This window comes from Ceratotherium simum, chromosome 28 (genome assembly GCF_057802395.1).
Source record: "Ceratotherium simum simum isolate JZ-2026a chromosome 28, ASM5780239v1, whole genome shotgun sequence".
Taxonomy (NCBI): Eukaryota; Metazoa; Chordata; class Mammalia; order Perissodactyla; family Rhinocerotidae; genus Ceratotherium; species Ceratotherium simum.
The window spans coordinates 26,923,301-26,944,299 of record NC_141927.1 but is presented as its reverse complement, the minus strand read 5'-3'; the positions used below and the strand labels follow the sequence as shown (position 1 = coordinate 26,944,299).

General features: G+C 36.1%; 1 protein-coding gene across 2 annotated transcripts in view; it reads right to left on the bottom strand.

Annotated features, from left to right (window-relative positions):
- The window catches only part of TNKS (tankyrase), a 215,563-nt gene that overhangs the window by 76,360 nt on the left and 118,204 nt on the right, over window positions 1–20,999 (bottom strand). For both annotated transcript variants that reach the window (XM_087418475.1, XM_004428812.3), the window contains one exon: window positions 689–783. In XM_087418475.1, coding sequence (XP_087274601.1) covers window positions 689–783 — 95 coding nt within the window. The remainder of the gene's footprint in view (window positions 1–688; window positions 784–20,999) is intronic.

The following is a 20,999-nucleotide window of genomic DNA, read 5'->3' as shown; positions in this document are numbered from 1 at the left end:
CAATTATCTTTTAGATCTTAAGGTGGGATGAGAAATGTTAGCCCATCACATAGGAAAGCAGACCCGATTCATATGTCCCTGGAGACTAGATAGGAAACTGGTACAAAGTTTTCAAAAATTCAGCTATTCATAAAATAAATGACATAACTCCTTTCTCGGTTCCCAGCCACCATATCAACCTTCCCATATCAACCTTCATAAGGACCTTTTAGCTTTTCTCAGTATAGATGTCCAAGATTCCATCAGGAAAAAAAAAAAAAAATTAGAATACTGTATACTTATGATTTTGGTTTACTAATAAGAGACGATCCTTTCACACCTGATGAATATGATAGCTATGTTACTGGATTATCGGAATTTTCAATTTTTTTGTCTTTCTGAAATGCAACTGAAGAGTTGAAAAATAAGAATTGCAATTGAGAGAAAGAAATTTTAACTTCAAATAAGAGAAATGCAATAAAATTAAACTAATTTAGGAAATTATTATGAGAAGTATCCTCCATAAGTAGGAACATGAATATCAAATCAAATCAAAGTTGTGAACATTATTAAAATGCTATACAAGCTGTAAAAATATGGGATATATGACTTTGTCTAGTGCTCAAAAACTTTACTGGATCAGATGTTGAAAACAAAGCATAATAATCCATGAGTGAAACCATTACAGGAAATAAAATGATACACCTACCCTTTGTCTTTTGCATGAACATCAGCACCATGCTGGAGAAGAAGCTGAACTATCCGAACTCGGTTGTAGCCTGCTGCCAGATGTAAAGGAGTAGACTAGAAAAGAAGGGGAAACACATCCCCCTCTTCAGGTAAGTAATTCTTGCTTTGCCATTTCATCTGTATTTATTTAGATTTAAACACAATGAATGTTAACATACACAGAAAATACTGAGTTGAAGTGCCAAAATTCATAATCGGATGAGAGGAAATTCACTCACCTCAGGAGTAAATTCTAACTTCAGCACATCCGCCGTCTATTTCTCCTCCTTGTTTTTCAAGGCCTTCAGTTATCAAGCCCTACCCTACCTAGTCTACATTATTTCTTATTTCTTTCCATAATGAACCACTCTACTGTTCTGAGGAGACGTGTCAGGGCTCGTATTCCTCATAAGTGAAAACATTCTTCCTTATCCTATTTAAGTCCTGTCCATCTTTCAAGTTCTAACCCTTAATCCCAATTCTATCATAAAGCCTTATCTAAGGAGCTAGCTCTTAAAATTCCTCTTTAATAGGAAGTTGAAAAGCATCCCTAAAGAATATTTGAAGAAACTTTAGTGGAAATAAAAAGGACAACGGACTGTATTCCTTCCACTCCACGGCCAGCAATGGCTCAGAACTAATTTCCTACATTGGATGCAATGAAATATGCCAAGATAGTAGTTAATTCTTCTATTTTATGTACTACATATGCAGTATAAATACAAGAGGGAAACACAGTTTCTTCCCAACTAATTTCTGCCACATTTTAATTTGAGCCAAGTTATTAAAAGGTTCTCTGATCAAATTTAATATGGTAATTAAAATAATCAAACTTCTCATCTTTTTTAAAAATCAGAAATAACATTATTTTAATTAAAAGCTTCTCTGCAACCATAGTAATTTTTCTACCTTTGCTCATTTACTTAAAGTTAAATATTGTAACAGTTTTCATACAGGGTCTAATAAACTTTAATGCACTCATTTTTCCCGTCTTCTATTTGGGCCTTGGGATTTAATAAGATTTTCAATTTATTTTCTTTATATACTCCAAATGTCAAGATACAAAAGAATTACTAAATACTATATTATCTATTACTGCTTTCAAGGCACTCTATATATTTTATATATTCTGACACTCTTCAAGTTTAGGAAATATTTTCGAGCAACACACAGCTAATAATGAGGAGACAAAGTAGATCAGAAGAGAGTCCTGCATAGGAAGTCAGGAAACTTGACTACGTTCCTGGATTTTATGGAACTCTGTGAAAGTCATACTACCATTTCAGCTTCTTCATGTGTAAAATAGATAAAATCACCTATCCTAGCTATCTCAAAAATGCATGAAAATAGGGGGCCGGCCCCATGGCTTAGCGGTTAACTGCACACGCTCCGCTACTGGTGGCCCAGGTTCGGATCCCGGGCGTGCACCGCTGCACTGCTTGTCCGGCCATGCTGAGGCCGCGTCCCACGTACAGCAACTAGAAGGATGTGCAACTATGACATACAACTATCTACTGGGGCTTTGGGGAGAAAAAGGTAAACAAAAAAAGGAGGAGGATTGGCAATAGATGTTAGCTCAGGGCCGGTCTTCCTCAGCAAAAAAGAGGAGGATTGGCATGGATGTTAGCTCAAGGCTGATATTCCTCACACACACACAAAAAAGCATGAAAATAAAGCTTTCTCCCACAGACAAACACTTTTAAAATGTAAAATGCCATATAAAAATAGATGATTAACATTTTTGTATCATCAAACAACATGTCCATCCAAGTTTCTGCTTTCAGATACATGTCAAATGTTATTGCAAATAACACCTCCAGGGAATATCAAGTTATTTTCAGGACGTTTTTCCCCCTTCCTTTAATATTTTAAAAATATTGCTTCACTGTCTTCTGGCTTGCATTGTTTCAGGCTAGAAATCTGCCAACATCCTTATCTTTGTTCCTTTGTACATGTGGTTTTTCCTATGGATACTTGAATATTCTTTCTTTATCACTGGCTCTAAGCAATTTGATTGGGATGTACCTTGGTACAGTTTTCAATTTTTGTGTGTGTGCTTGGGGCTTGCTGAGCTTCTTGGATCTGTGGTTTATAGTTTTCACCAAATCTGGAAAACTTGCAGCTATTATTTCTTCAAATATTTTTTCTGCCCTCTCTCCCACCATTCTCTCCTTCGGGGACAGCTCCAGTTATACAGGTACTGGGTTGCTTTCAAAGTTTGCTTTTAAGCTTTGTTAAGCGGGACCAGAGCACATATCAACACCCAGTGGACATGGTATATTTGAAGAACAAAAAATTCAGTGGCTAAGTGTAGTGTGTGAGATTGGGGGAGAATCTAAGAACACTGAGGAACCCCTGAAGGACTTTAAGAAGAAAATTACTTAAGACTGGAGTTTTGGAAAGATTACTAGTTATTCTACAGAGAGTAAATTGGAGAGGGAGAGCAAACCTGATGACAGGAAGACCTGAATAGAAGACTGCAGGGCTGGGCCGGCCCCGTGGCTTAGCGGTTAAGTGCGCGCGCTTCGCTACTGGCAGCCCGGGGTTCGGATCCTGGGTGCGCACTGACGCACCGCTTCTCTGGCCATGCTGAGGCCGCATCCCACGTACAGCAACTAGAAGGATGTGCAACTATGACATACAACTATCTACTGGGGCTTTGGGGAAAAAAAAGGAGGAGGATTGGCAATATATGTTAGCTCAGAGCCGGTCTTCCTCAGCAAAAAGAGGAGGATTAGCATGGAGGTTAGCTCAGGGCTGATCCTCCTCACACAAAAAAAAGAAGACTGAAGGGGTAATCCAGGAGAGAGAGAATGACGGCGTCACTTAGCAAATGCAGCAGCCTCTAAGCACAGGTAGCTGAGCTATGAAACTGGATGAATTCACAGGGAGAGTGAGTGCAGAACAATCTGGATGACACTTTCCAAATAGTCATTTTAATGTGGAGACTAATTATGCAAACTAAATAGTATCACTAGAAGGCACATAAAAATTTGCAAAATGTATGCAATAAATTTGAGAAAATGGTAGAAAGCAAAAAGAAGAAGTGGGCAAATTGAGAACAGAAGATGATTTGAACAACCTTACACTATTAAGAGCCCAGAAGTTTTTCCTTTAGAAAAAAATTTACAACTGAACATTATATACCAAATGCTATCTTCTGATGCAAAGCAATTAAAATCATGTGGCCTAGAACTAAATTTAGCGAATGGTTACCACATCATGCCAACTTTACACCTCAATTGCCAAGCCGCAAAGCAATGATAAAAGTAGTTTTCTAAATGCTAGGATAATTAACAGAGTGTAATTTGGGTTTTGAAAAAATAAAGCAGATCCATTTGTAAAATACTCACACGTTACTTGATAATTTCGTGGTGGTTGTAAACTAGTAAACACAAGAATCAAACATTTACGACATCATTATACACAGGACAGAAATCACTGCCCGTTTGTACACCTCAGATTTATTCTTAAAACAGACTGTTTTGTTGGGAATATTTAAAAAGTCAAACAAGTAGAATGATAAAGCATGAAACAACTGCAAACACAAAAACTGTATCTAAAAATCTGTCTACATATTATTCTGCTGTAAGAGAAATGTTATTACTAGCATTTTCATATTGTAAAATATACAGAAAAAAGAATCATTACTTAAAGAAATCCCGTAATTAAAAATTTTCTTCTTGGCAAAAAGAGAAAACAAACATTATCTACCTATCTATCTTTGCCTTTTATGACATAGATTTGCAGCGTAATATAAAGCATTTAAGGTGGCTTTAACTTATCCTACACATACATGTAGGATCCTCCTTATCCTACACATACATGCCTAGCTAAAATAGTGACAATTGACAACCATGTTATAAAACTGTAGACTCAACATTAAGTCCAGGCAGCATAATATAAGGAAATGAGTAAAGGCTTTTAAGTTTTGGGTTTGTATTCTTGCTTTGCAAAATTTAAAAGATATGTGGCTTTGGACTATTTTCTTAATGTCTCTGAGCCTTGGCTTCTAATATCTGTTAAAATGAGAACTGTAATTCCTACCATACAAGGCTATTTTATGGATTAAAGATAACTCTATAAAGCACCTAACACAGTATCACAGAAAAAGCTCAACAAATGGTGGTTATTACTTATTATTACCTTATTAAGTATCTTACACACTTAGAAGTTATTTCTTATTGGTCATTATCAGTCCTCATCTTACTTTACCTATTATCTGACATAATCAATAAGTTCTTCCTCTTCGAAATGTTTTTTTGTTTTTTTTTTTTTTTGTGAGGAGATCAGCCCTGTGCTAACATCTGCCAATCCTCCTCTTTTTCTTTTTTTCTTTCTTTTTTTTTTTTTGCTGAGGAAGACTGGCCCTGGGCTAACATCCATGCCCATCCTCCTCCACTTTATATGGAACGCTGCCACAGCATGGCTTGACAAGCTGTGCGTCAGTGCACGCCAGGGATCTGAACTGGCGAACCCTGGGCCGCCACAGCGGAGCGCACGCACTTAACCGCCTGCACCACCGGGCCAGTTCCCCTCCTTGCAATGTTTACCCCTTGGTATCCAGGATACCTAGATACCTACCTCACTGGTCACTCTTCAGTCTTCTTTTCTGGTTGCTCCTCATTTTCTTGACATTGGAATACCCCAGGACTGTGTCCTTAGACCTCTTTTCTTCATTACCTATACTCATTCTTTTGGTGATCTCATGCAGTCTTGTGGCTTTAAATAACATTCATACACTGACAACTCCTCAATTATATCTCCAGCTCAGTCCTCTTTGTTAATCTCCAGACTCTCATAATCTAACTTCCTACTTGACATCACCATATGGATATAGAGGAGACATCTCATGCTTATCACGTCCAGAGCTTCTAGTTTTCCTCCCAAAACCTACTCTGCAGAATTTCCAATCGCTGTTAATGGCAACTCAAGTCAAACACTTTGAAAGTCTTTCTTGATTGCCATCTTTCTCTCATACACTATGCTCACTGCATCAGACTATTTCTATTGGCTATATCTCCAGAATCCCTTACTTCTCCCCACACCTACTGTCACGACCCTGGTCTAAGCCACCATCCTCTTTCAGCTGGTTACTTGCAACAGCCTTCTATTCATCCTTCTTGCTTCCAGCATAATCCCCTTAGAGGCTAGGCAACATAGCAGCAGAGTGATCCTATTAAAATATGTTAGATATACCAGTCCTCTGCTTAAAATCTTCCAATGGCTCTTTATCTCATTCTAAGTAAAAGCTAGTCTTTATAATGATCTAGAAGGCCATAAGCAATCTCTCTGAATACTACCCTCCAACTTTCTGACCTCATCTTTTACCCTGCTCCCCTTGGTTCACTCCACATAGCTCAACTGCCATAATAATTAATTAGCTGAAACCACTAGGAATTAGACTGTACTAATAAGTGAAATATCTTCTGAAAAAATTAAAGGCCTACCAGTAACAAAATATTTTCCCGCTTAAATTTAATTTCACACATGACTTCTTAACAAATCCAAACAACAATGGAAGAAAAAATATTGCTGAGGATTAAATATCAAAAAATAAAAATCTTATGGATATACAATGCATCAGGTTTGGAAGAACTATATATTATTACGTGCCTTGAATATCAAAATTTAATTTCTAGATCTTTTTTTCCCCACTAAGCAAAGAAACCATGATAACTACATCTCAAGATTTAAATTTAATCCCATATTTAATCCCAAGGGAATTTTAGTATTTACATTTTAACAGAAAACAGACATTGTTCACAAATGACTGCTGGGTACAGGGGAGAGGGTTTCTTGATCTGATAGTGCTGAGAAAGCTTCTGAAGTTACCAATTGTCATATAGGCAGAATAGGCCAACGTTTATAAAACTTTCCATTTAAGAAGCATAAAATATTATAGAATTTATTAAGACTATTATTATTATGCTATTTTTATAAAGTACAAAGTTTGGGGGATTCCTTAAACAAGATTTTAAAATGAGATTCCAAAATACTAATACTCCAAATAATTATCTCCTTTCCTCTTGTTCTGTCTTTGGACAATTGTTTTGCAATAAAAATACAAAAAAAGATTGCCAAAGACTGGTCCTAAAACTATTTGCCACAATCTTTTACTGTAACACTTGTCACAAAATAATTTAGTTATTTATTTAGGTGTCTGTCTCCTCTAATCCACTGTGAGATCTCTGAGAATGGAGAACATATCTTAATTTTATGTTTTGAAGGCTTAACATAGTACTGCTTATATAGTAGGGAATTAAAAAAATGAAAGTTATTGTCAGCTTTTGATGTACATTACCAAAAGGAAAGAGAGGACATGAATAATCCAGTTCAGTGAATTTGAGTTTAAATTTGTGTGAAAGATTTACACCTACATTTCAACACAGGCCTGTGTGATGTTGGATGCACTCCCTAGGAAAGAACATAACCACACCTGTGAAGCCATGGTCATCAGAGAGCTGTCTGACCTCATGATGTACGGTGTATTTTGGTGTTCTTTAAGATGAAAGCCCAGTTTGACCTAGATCAAATCCTCTGGGATTTTCCAGACTAGGGTGACCAACTTATCCTGGTTTGCCCAGGACTTTCCTGGTCCCAGGAAACCCACTCATCTCAGGCAAACTGGGATAGCTGGTCACCCTACTCTAGCCAGACTTAATGCTGAATGAGTTTCTTGGTTTCTGGAACTGTCAAGTCAGAAAATTGTGTGTGTGTGTGTGTGTGTGCGCGCGCGTATTTGTGCACACGGGCGCCCATGGGTAAGCGCACATATGCATTCCAAATAAGGCAGGACTTATTACTTTACCAAATTTGGAAAAGAATCCTATTAAGAGTTGGCTCAAGAGATAACAAAAGATACTTCTCTTTCCATCTAACAATTAATTTCTTCAAAAGACTTAAGTGTAGTCTTGCTCAGTTCCATACAAGCTCAACAACATAACATACTATTCAAATTCTTCCTCCAGACTCTTGCTCTACAGTTACAATTACAAAATGGTTTCATAAGATAAAACTATGTTCTTTTCAGCACTCAGGTACTCATCACCCAGATTCAACAATCATTAATTATTAAGACTTTGTTACACTGGCTTCTGCTCTTTTATATTTTATTTTCTCCACTGAAGTATTCTGAAGCAAAATTCAAGACACTGTAACATTTCACCCCTACATACTTCTGTAGGTGCCTCTAATAATTATGGGCATTTTCTTTCAAAACCCCACTGTTATTATTACATCTAACAAAACAGTGGTAAATCTTTGGTATCATCTAACATCCATGTCAATATTCAAATTTCCCGATTGTCTCAAAAACTTTTTAAAGTTGGTTTGCTGGGCGTCAGGATCCATACATTTGGTTATTGTGCCTTTAATTAAGTCTCCCTACATCTACAACAGTCTTCATCCTTCCTTTTTCTCTTTTTTCACAAGACTGACTTGTTGAAGAAACCTTGTTAGTTGTTCCCTTTATTGTGTGATTATTTAACTTGTGCCTATATCTTCTGTATTTCATCTAAATTGGAAGTTAGTTTTTCTCCTTCAAATGAAACTTTTTTGGCAAGAATATTGCATAGATACGACTTCACATAGTATCACGAGGTGACATATTATGTCTGAATATTCTACTTTTAGTGATAAGATTGTTCAATGTACGATCAGTTTTGCAAGTACTACCTCTCTCAACTCATGAATCCTAGATATCATCTTTGTAATACTCTTAACTTCCTGCCATCTTTTTATAAAATATACATAAACACAAAGTCATTACACTTAAAAATTCCAATACTCATTTCTACTTTTTTGGACATATAAAAACATGCTTTTTCAAATCTGATTTCAAAAATGAGGTACTATATATATGTATTTTCTCAGTTTTAACTGGTCTCAATTATCAATTACTTAACATTTACTTACCATTCCCTCCCTAATAGAATTCTCTTTTAAATTGTAAAAATAATATATTCACTCTAAAACAATATAAAGTACAATGTTCTATTTCTCCCTCCAGTCCAACAAACCCCTTTCCCAAAGGTAACCACTGTTTATATTAGCATAAGTATCATTTGAGATATTTTTCTATGTATATGAATGTGTTTGTTTTTCTCTTGAGTTCTTTTTGTCACACAAATGGATCATATTACATTCTTCTGCAATTTGTTTTTCTATTAAAATATTAGTATATCTAGGTCTATCTTATTCTTTGTATAGTATTTCTATTATGTAGCTATACCATAATTATTTACTCATCGCCCATAAATGGACATTTACGTTGTTGCATCTCTGCTATATCTCTCTCTCTTTTTTTTTTTTGTGAGGAAGATCAGCCCTGAGCTAGCATCTGCCAAGCCTCCTCTTTTTGCTGAGGAAGACTCGCCCTGGGCTAACATCCGTGCCCATCTTCCTCCACTTTATGTGGGACGCTGCCACAGCATGGCTTGATGAGTGGTGCATCAGTACACTCCAGGATCCGAACCCCGGGCCGCCGCAGCGGAGCGCACACACTTAACTGCAACACCACGGGGCCGGCTCTCTGCTATATCTTAAAACACATCTCATTCAAACTTATCATTTGGTTAAGCTAGATCAGTGTTTGTTTCCCTTCTACAAACAAAATACTCTATCAGCCATTGATAAAAAATTCCCAACGAAATATAATAACCACATAATCAGAGATCATTAAATTTATTTCAGGCACAGTGACATGATTAATCTGCTTGCTAGGTATAGTTAAGAAGTTCTTTGAGACAGTAATACTTAAATCAGAATCAAAACAAATTAAAAGCTGGAGAATCAATATGGGCAAGAATCCACGGAAATAAATATATCTCATCACTGACACCCGTCTTTTGATGGGATATTTTCAGTAGTACCATAATGAAGATTAGACAGTCTCCTTGAAACTTCTCAATTTCTACTATAAAGAGAATTTAAAAGAGAAACTATCTGGAGAATGAAAATTGATGAACCAAAGTAGAAATAAATTAAAAAAAAATATTTTATTCACACTGTTCTCAAAAACTATGTCTCCTTTACCTTGTCTCTTCTACAGATTACACATTTTTAGATCCTCTTATAATAATGTTTTCTTTCCCATTATGAGTCTTTTCCTCTGGTCCTGGGCCTCCTGGTCAATGGTTCTCTAAAACCCAGTGCCCACAGCTAAACACACCTATCACAGATATGGTCTCATAACAGTGGACTCCTATCACAGATATGGTCTCATAACAGTGGACTATGTCAGGGCTATTACTTTTGATTAATAGAGATGATACTACTCCTATAACCTAAGAGTGTTTAACACATTAACGTTTTTAAGTCACAATCTCTGTAATGGGGGGAGTTAGGTGACAATAGTACTGGCTTCCTCACAGAGTTATTTTCAGGTGAAATGAAACAGAAGATATAAACACATTTTGAAAATACAAAGTATTTTATTTAAAATAATAGCTAAAATCTACCGAGTACTTTCCATATACCAAGCACTGTTCAAAGTGTATGACATGTGTTAACTTGTTTGTCAAAGTAGAATGTCAAAGTATACAACAACTACCAGAGCTAGAAACTATTATTACCTCCATATAACAATTGAGGAAACTGAGGAACAAGGGGATCAATACAGCAAGTTAACAGCAGAGTCAGAGATCAAATCCAGATAATCTGACTTCAGAACTCGCATTCTGCCTTCCTTCTTTTCCTTTGGCTGGGCCCTCAGGTTCTGGATAGAATGTTCAGAAATGGACTAGGTTGGCTGAATGGCAGGGAGAGTTACTCGAGGTAAGCAGGGATTGCTTTGGCAGTTCTGACTACCTCAGCATTCTGATGCACAGGGCACCACATATCAAACCTATCAAGAGTGAGAGTGTGACTACACCATTGGATGAGCGCTCCAAAAATGTAGACTTCTTAACAACAGAAGTTGTCTAAAACAGTAAGTATTGGAGGTCAAGGAAGAATAACAGAATATTGAAATTGGAGAAGATAATTTATCTGCCTCTTTCCCAGTACAGGATTTTTCTACATATCTCTAATAGTCATTAGGTCTCTTCTTGAACTAAACCCCTCCAGTTGCCTCAATTGCTTCCTCCAGAATAACTTCCTGAGTACCTGCCTGGTCACCCTCTGGCTGGTCAATATCCCTCCTTAAAGCGTGAAACCTTAAATTCAGCACTAAATCCAGATATGGTCTGGTCCAACCGGTGAGCTCTCATTTTTTAAAAATGTATTCAAGCAGAGCCAGGTGACAACATGTCAGAGTTATCAGAGTGAAGGTTCCAACATTGCACTGGGAGGCTGGACTAGTTGCCATTTAAGTCCTCTTCTGAATGAGATTCTATGAATTCTAGAGAGACTACATGAACAGAGGCAGAATAATGATTGATATTTTATAGCCTCAGAGAGGGTGTTCTTCCAAGGTAACATATGTAGTCATCTTTAGGAAGAAATCTAAGGCATTTAAAAATTTGTAGAATTTATAAAATATCTTACAAAACAAAGTGTCTGCACCTCAACTGCCTTATAGTAAAAATTTATTTTTAAAGTGAGACTATAAAGGACTATCTTTATTTTAAGTGGTATGTATCAGTAAGAGAAGGATAGGGGAAAGGAAATGAACAGACAAGAAAGAACAGGAAATCCACAGAGTAATCTTTGTAAGACTAAAGCTCCGAATGCCAACTTAATTCAATTTTAACTTAACATTATCATTGTGGAAACTCCAAGGGGATTCTTCAATAGCCAGAAATTTGTGTTTCTCTTTTCCAGCTTCAGAATCAGCAGAAGAATTGAAATGTATGCATGAAAATGAGTTTCTAGCATCCTCTCATCGAGTTTGTATGAAAAAAAAAAAAAAGAATGCTTAGCACTCTCAGAAGGTGCAACATTAATTTTGCATTGTTCAACAAGAAACAGCTGGCAGACTTTATGGAAACCAGGTTTCTTGGTCTGATAGTAACCTGATGTTTTATACTTTTAAGGAGAAAAGTTTTCACACTACCCAAACCTCACATGAATTCCTTTTTATAATTAATATTTACAATCTTAGGTTTTCAAATCTAAACATCAAAGATTCTAACTAATGTTCAACAGACAGATGACTTGTTCTTGAAACAGGAAACAAGTTACACTGATTGGCATTTAAAGATTATTTATGATGAAATCATTCCCCCTTAGATGGTTAGATGGTGATTTTAACTGTGTGAAGTGGGAGAATGAGAATTCCATTAGCTGATTTTAATGTAGTTAAGAGCTCTAGGACTTGGGAGATATGACGTCACCTCAAAGTCCCTTTAGTGATAAAGTCTGTGTTGTTTCTGAGTTTGTGTATGTGAATTCAGCAGCCAAAGGGAGCCAGGAGCAGAGACCTCTAGCTCTGTTCCCTGCCCAGAGCCCCCTTCCCCAATTCTGACAGGTACGGACTCTCTCTGAAACTAGATTACCTAATGGGTATTTTTAGGGTATTCAGAGAAGGGTATTATCATGTTACTACTAAAAAACTAAAGCATCTTGGGGCCGGCCTCATGGTCCAGTGCTTAAGTTCGGTGCACCCCACTTCAGTGGCCCAGGTTCGTGGGTTCGGTTCCTGGGCATGGACATACACCACTCGTCAGCCATGAGGCGGCAGCAATCCACAGACAAAATAGAAGAAGACTAGCAAAGATGTTAGCTCAGTGCAAATCTTCCTCAAGCGAAAAAGAGGAAGATTGGCAAGAGATGTCAGCTCAGGGCAAATCTTCCTCACCAAAGAAAAAATAAATAAAGCATCTTTACAAAAGGAAAACAGGGAACACTTTACATTTTGAGTTAGTCTATTTCCAAATGTACTAATTTGGCTACCCAAACATGCAATTTCAAATAATTATGCATGATACTTATAGTGTTTTTAAAGTCTTACTACTGATGCCATTCTTAGTAGAGAAACATGTTTTCTTATTAGTCACTGAAAACAATCATCTTTTAAAAAGAATATTATGAAGATTCTTGATACTTTTAGCAATTCCCTTTTATAATTCTAATTTAATTGAGCAAGTGAGTGAATAGATGAATATGCATGGTAGGGGAGGGAAGTAAGCTTCCTGAGCAATTATACTTCTTTAAAAAAATTTTTTAAAAAGTTGAGATACAAAAAAACCCAGATGCTATAGACTGAATGTTTGTGTGCCCCCCCACCTCCAAATTTATATGTTGAAGCCCTAACTCTCAATGTGATGGTATTTGGAGACAAGACCTTTAGGAGGTAGTTAGGGTTAGATGAGGTTATGAGGCTGGGGCCTTCATGACGGGATAAGTGCCCTTAGAGAGAAGAGACACCCAAGAGCTCGCTTTCTCTCTCAGGAAGGGAGCCCCTCATCAGAAACTGATCTTGCTAGCACCTTAACCTTGGACTTCCCAGCCTCCAGAATGGTGATAGATAAATTTCCGTTGTTTAGGCCATCCAGTCTATGGTATGGCAGCCCAAGCGTATGTGATGAATTAAGAAATTAATGGTTTATATTGCTTTCATATTGTGGCCAAACAATTATTTCTAACAATGCTAATTCAAAGCTACACATAATTTCAAAGTTCTTAAATCCATCATTAACTCTTCACTTTTTGTAGCTTCTCATCAGGTAAGAAAAGTTTCTGAAGTCAAATTTTTTTCTGTACCTGAGCAAGCCTTTTTACACACTAAAGTTCACTCAGGATTTAAGAACTTTTTGTGAATACTCTACTGTCAACTTATATTAACTGAACAGTTTAAGCCAAAGAGATCATAATCAAATCACAATCATTACAGGGCTATTTCAAAATATCTTTATTGTGTAATAATTGATACATAAAAATATGTAAATACCACCATCCACCATCCCACTCAACTGAAGAACTAGGACGTCAGCAATACCACTGAAGCTATTCTGTAGGTTTCCCACTAACCCTATTCCCTCGCCGCTCTGTCAGATGGATGTTGTTCAGGCTATTGCTGCAGCTGTACAGTACCCTGCCCTATAAAGTTTGGATTACTAGTAGAGACAGAAAAAGCACTTTAAACTTAGATTCTTACCACTTTAAAAGGATATACTGAAGCGTCACTTTCAAAATTTGGCTTCTGAATCAAAGTTTAATAATGAACCATACTCATAGCAAAATGATTTAGTACTCACTCCTTTCTATCCCTCAACTAGTCTAAGGTTGAAAACTGCAGGATGCCTGTGCCTTTTGGATACAAGTGTAGGAGAAACCAAAGTTAGGAGGAGGGTGGCTAAGCGGAGCTAAAATGAGCTCCTAAGTTTTACCACCTGCTTTTTACCACAGGTCCCTTTGCACTAAAAATTCTTTTCTCAAAGAGAGAAACAGAGCACAGTTGGCATGGGTACTAATTACTCTCACCAGTAGAAATGTCATGCTTGACAAAATAGAGACTGTTTTAGTAGAAGCGATTCCCGAATGAAAAATAAAAAAGACATTTGCAAGCCTTTATTGTCACAAAATGAATATACACGAGCATAAAGATTTTACACAATATATCCCAATGTAAGCAGGCAAGAAAACTTGCTCTAAGGGATTTCTGCATTACAGTAAGACACACATCAGCAAGATGTACTTTAAAGAAGTGATTTGATTAGATATATAATTAAAACTAAAGTACTTGAAGAGTTCCCTAATGCAGACTTACTGCATTTTGACCTTCTTGTAATCCCAAGTAACATCTGAACTAGGATCCATAAAAGTTGGAAATTAAAAAATGATGTGACCTTTTATCTACTAAGATTTGGCAAGAACAGAAGAGGATGATAAGGGCCACTAAAGACGACAGGGAGCCAGGCATGTGTCCTCAGATGCTGCTAACACTTTCCATACAGATACTAAATCCAATTCTGTATTACTGGTAATTGCTACTAACTCTGATGAAAAATAACAAAATACATGACAATCTTAAAATGTTAGAGTTGAAAGGTATTTTAGAGCTCATGTGGCCCAAACCCTTCATTTTTTAGGCTAAATAATGGAGAATTCAGAGATATCATAAAACGCTATGATCACACAGCTAGTAATAATTTTAACTTAAAACTTGGTCTTCTAGCTTCAAGTTCCTGCTTTCTCCCACAATACCATGACCCCAAAAGATGCACATGAAATTATTTTTTGCATTCTGAGAGAAAAAAATCTTAAATTGTAAGATGTAAACTCAAAATATTTAAATATATCTAAAGAAATAAATATATCTGGGGATTTATTTTAAAACCTTCACTTATTCTTCCAAGCAGCTATGAAAGAACCATTTTCAGTAATCCATCTGAGAAAAGATGCAATCTTTCTTGCCCGATAATAAGCATTAAATTATATTTTCCTATAGTAGGGGTACTTCAGTTATCTATTGCTACATAACAAACCATCCCCAAAATGGTGAGTTACCTGAGTGGTTCTTCTGCTCTATGTGCATGAGCCAGGCTGCTAGGATGGCTGATGTTACGTAGAGGATGGACTGGGAGCTCAGCTAAGGCTAGAACTTCTGAGATGCCTGGATGGTCAGAGTCATTGAGAGGCTTAATTGAGATCAGGTGGGTCTTTGGCTAAAAGCCTCAGTTCTCTACATGGACCTCTCCACACGGCTGCTTGGGCTGCCTCATGGCACGGCAGCTTGGTTCCAAGAGGGTGCATTCCAAAAGCAAGAAACTGACAGCTGCCAGGCTAATGCAGGGGCTACTAGTGGAAATGGCATAGCATCACTTCTGCTTTATTTTATTCATTCAAGCAATCCCAGGCTTACCACAGAGTCATTATGGGAAGGGACTAGACAGGGGCATAAAAAATGAGAGGCATGGGGTCAGCCTGGTGGCATGGTGGTTAAGTTTGCGTGCTCCGCTTTGGCGGCCTGAGGTTCACGGGTTCAGATCCTGGGCGTGAACCTACGCGCTGCTTATTAAGCCATGCTGTGGCAGGTGTCCCACATGTAAAACAGAGGAAGATGGGCACAGATGTTAGCTCAGGGCCACTCTTCCTCAGGAAAAAGAGAAGGATTCACAACGGAGGTTAGCTCAGGGCTAATCTTTCTCACCAAAAAAAAAAACAACGGAGGCATGGTTCATTGAGGGGTCTTCAAAGTAACAATCTACCACAAAAGGATTGTTAAAAATCCTGGTCAAACATGGTACTTAACGAAGACTTACATTGAGGGAGGGAGCAGTTAACCAAGAATATTGAGAAATTCTATATTACAATATGACAAATGTATATAACTCTAAAATTTAAATATAAATACAAAAGAAATTGCACTAATCTTATATATTCTTCGTGCTTCACTGGATACGCTTTATGGAATTCAAATGACTACTGTGGCATTATTTTCAGCCAATTTGTTATAAATATGTTCTTAAAAATGGACATATATCTCAAGAACACATTCTGAATTTATAAGCCACTAATATAAACAAATTTATTTATTAAATGTAATGTTGGGTAGGGAGGGGGCAAAGACCAAGCTCTGAAAGAATTAATTCAATTATATGCTTTGTAGATTACCTGGTAACCTACACTTTATCCAAATGCCACCTGGGACTGAGCTTGGATAATAAAGACAATTTAAGTGGAGAGGTGGGGAATGTTGGAGTACTCAAACGTATGTACGGATCCCTTCTAAACATGTTCAAAAACTTCAAAAAACGTATTGAAGGGGTAGGGATCTAATTTACTGAGATTCTACTATGTGCTACAAAGAGTATACATTTATCACATTATTTCACTTAATCCTCTCCAATGCCTTGTGAAACGGGTACGATTATCTCCTTTTACAAACGAATACATTGAAAACTACAGAGCCGGAGCCACACACTGAGAAAGCGGAAGAGCAGAGAAGAGAACCCAACCTGTCTGACTTCAGAGCCTATTTGCTCTTTCAACCAAATCACAGTTTTTTATGGTATCTTCAAGGGATGGTACTAAATTCTACTTTATATCTTTTTTTGTGTGAGGAAGATCAGCCCTGAGCTAACATCTGCCAATCCTCCTCTTTTTTTTGCTGAGGAAGACTGGCCCTGGGCTAACATCTGTGCCCATCTTCCTCCACTTTATATGGGACGCTGCCACAGCATGGCCTGACAAGCGGTGCGTCAGTGTGTGCCTGAGATCCGAACCGGTGAACCCCGGGCCGCCGCAGCGGAGCACGCACACCCAACCGCTTGCACCACCGGGCCGGCCCCAAATTCTACTTTATTTCTGATTGATCTCTATTAAAAAATAGTTTAAACACTTTACTTTTCCCTGTTTCCAGTCTTATTCATTATTAACTATTTTATGGAAGCAAATATTTACACAGTAGAAATTTGACATTTAAAGAAACTCTTCAGTTAATCTTCCTGAATTTTAATCATGCTCTCCCAACTGCCTATTCATCTACATTTGTGGTTTCTTATAGAAGAGTATTCATGGCTAAATACTAATGCTTTAAAAATAAAAGGGCCAGAAAAAAAAAATCTCACCTTAAATCTACACTTTATAACTGTATTGCAGCAAAAGGAATCATGCATTTTTTAGAGCATTAGTTTCAATGTACTAGATAATGTCTTACACATTCTATCAATTTCCGAGCTCCTTGTGAACCAATATCATTAAACACATATTTATCTCCCATGACACTTAGCACAGTGACCTATACATGGTAAGTATTGAGTGTTGGTTGAATGAATGAAAGGAGCAGAAAGAAACCCGAAACACCAGAAATTACACTGAATACTTTATAAAAATAAAGTACCAACCAAATATTTCAATATTTGGTGACATACAATCATAGCAATAGTAGACAAAGTACATGTATGGAAAAATACACATTATTCCTATTTAGGAATATGTACAGTAATACCCAACTCCAACCTATTCCTTGTAATGAGAAGGGGACAAATTTAGGACATTTATTCTGGAAGGAGATAAAGGCAGCCAGGAAAGGGAAATAACACAAGAGGAACCAAAAAAAACTCAAGAGGATTGAGTGTTGGAATAATTTGAGATATATTCAAATTTTATTTTCATTTATTATAAAAAGGTATCTTTATGAAAATTAATACTGAAAAACAAGAGACCACCACCATCTTAAATTTATATATCAAACAAGGCCAGAATATTTGGATAATTGCTAATAAAACATCTAGTCTTAATAGAAAACACTGTAAAGGGAGATTAAAGGGCAAAAAATCTAAATTTGAAAATATAGGAATAAAGAATTCTAGAAAGGGAACAATCTGTTTTAAGGATCTGGTTGCACTTCAATACAATTCAAAATAAGGAATTATCGAATGTTCTGCCTAATAATAATGGGCAGGAGACAGAAGAAGAATAAATTATATCCATGCCCCTATGTTTCTAAAGTGGCCATCATTAGAACGTGTATACAAGTGCACGAAAGCAGCATTTTAGAACAAAACATCACAAAAAGATTTTCTGCCTTTGCCTTTTAGGGAAAACAACAACTGGAAATTTCCAGAGTAGCCAAGATGCCACTTTGATTTATATGTAAAATAAATGTATAATACGACAATATATATTACTTAAAACCTTATTGATACTTGACTATTTTCAGAATTCTACAGGTTAAAAAAACAAACGTCTGTGGGAAATAAAAATATTAACCACTCACATATTACCTAATTAGATAATCATGAAGTCATAGTACAGAATTAAGAGACTATTTAAAATTTACACTGTCATTGTATAATCCCACGTATTACATTAAAAAGGAATGCTGAAGTCTAAAAGCCCCATATATATCTAGGCAAATTCTCCACCTACTAGTTAATGTATAAGGAGCATTTCTTTTCTAAAAACATTACAAAATTGACATTTCCATGGGCTTTTTAAATTTACAAACCAGGAATCATAGTAAAACCAGAGACAGGCAAGGACTCAGTTAAGCATTAATATAGTCTTTAGAAACCATCTAAAAATGAATTTGATTCAGCACTGTGTTTTAAAATGCAAATCCAAGAAATAAAACTACGTACCTAACTTACTACATAAGTAAAGTACCTCTATCCTATTGTTAATATAAAATTTGACTTCCTAATTCTAAATAAAGACATGCAAATAGCTTGAAAAAAATACTAAATATAGAAGACAGATCTGTAATTTAGCAGCTAGATTTGCTTACACATTTTCTTGACATCAACAGCAAGAAAACAAAAGATACTATCATAACTAAGGGATTTTATCCCAATCTCCATTAGCACCCAGAATATTTACTGTTTCGTGGCTTTACTGCAACTGGTACATTCAATAAGATTACTCTGTGCCATAAACAAGGGTAATATCTAAATATGAACATTATTCAATGTTAATTATGAATCTTATTTGCATTTTGCATACCAATGGACAATTCTGAATGACTTTTTATGTTATATGCATAGTACTGAAACCTAATAAATGCTGAAGTCTAATTTTCCTTTTCTATCTAATTTGAGAAGACTGATAATCTGAAAAAGTATAGTAGCACAGTTTGGAAAATTACTGCATTACTTAAATTATGTTATGAATCCTTCAGTATAATTAATATCTGAGACCTGTTCTTAAAAATGTTCTACACATTAAAATATATAATTCTCCCTCATGGTATAATTACTCAAAAATAAATAAAATAAAATAATACTAGTAATAATATATAATAACAGAATACATAAAATTCCCCATTCACAAACTTTTGAGTTAATTTTCCAAATGGCAAAGACTACAGATGATTTTTTCACCCAGAGAATAAAATTATGTTTCTTAGGGAGTATATTCGTATCTTAAGCTTCTGCTACATGCAAAGTGCCAGGCTTGCTCATGTGCAAAACACAAAAGAGCGCTAACAGATGAGTAGAAGAAAAACACATGTATGAACAACTACAATTCAAAAACTTTGTGGTAAATGCCATAGAGTAATACAGAAAAGGAGCCAGAGGAATCTAGATGAGAAATACACTGGTTCCAGCTAAAGGAATGAGGGAAATATATCCTCCTTTGGGGAGAAGGAAAAATAAAGGAGTTCTATACACTTGTGTAGGGGTGAGGCAGGGAGAAGGGGTAATTTGTTAATTATCAGTGCTCATGCTCCTTAATTATTATGATTTACTGAGCTAGAAATGGGGCTGTAAAGGTATAAGGGTAAGGATGGGAGAAAGGCTGGGATGAAAATCAACTCCTGCTAGAGTAATCTTATATAAATTCTGTAATATTACAATGGCTATGGAAAACTGAAGTAGGCTGGGATGTACAAGAGCTCTGTCCAAAGATATAGCTGCATTTACCATAGATAAGAAGGCCCTGTTCTGCCCAGCGATAAAAGTCACTTTATCTACTGCGAGGATCCAAACAAAATCTGGAGCTCAATGTAACTAAAGAATGTTAAAATCCCCAAAAGAATATCAAAATTGAAGGAAAAGTGAGCACATCTAAACATATCTCCCAAAAGTCATTAATAGTACTGAGTAAATCTTCGCTAGTTTATAGCTTAATATATACATAATTTAACCTTCCATGAAAGTAGAAGTCTCTCCCTAAATTATCCAGCGAAACTGAACACTCACCAGGCCATGTGCAATAATATACGAGCCATCTACAATAACAACATATACTCTGAAGGATTCAATTCCTCGCCACTATTATATGGGTTTCATTAAAATGGGAAAGAAGTGTGAAGGTAGCCAAGGAAAATGGAATAATTTTGATCTATAAAATTATCACTGTCATAGAAAAATAATTTTTTAAAAGCAAAATAGTTTATTATTTCTAAGGGGTACATACCACCTATCCTGATATTTTCCATAGCATACTTTCACTATAAATAATTTCAAAGGAATTAATTCTTTAAATATTAGGCACAAGATGATTTTCTTCAATATTTGTGGTGTAACTTTAAAAATATTTTAGGTTTTTAAAATATAAAAGCCATTCTTGAACATTAAAAAATTACCTGTCATTTTTAAAAAGACTACAGAACAGAATGCTTCATTTTTCAATACCTATTAGGTAATCCCTGCAAAACTTTGCAGTCAGTTACCAAGGGCTGTAAAGAATTACATTTCAGTCTATATTCAGCAAGAATACAAAGCAGATAATGAAGATGCCAGCTGTATATTTTATATTTTACCTTACATTTATGACAATTGTATATTAACGCAGAATATTTCTCTCTGCTTTAATCTACTTTCTTTCAATATACGATAAAAACTTAGCCAATAAAAAAATAATAAACAAAAAAGGAGGGCTGTTACATAGATCACTAGCATCATTTTCTCAGATTAAATGGAAAAAGTGATGGTATGTAACAAACAAATCTTCCTCTGCCA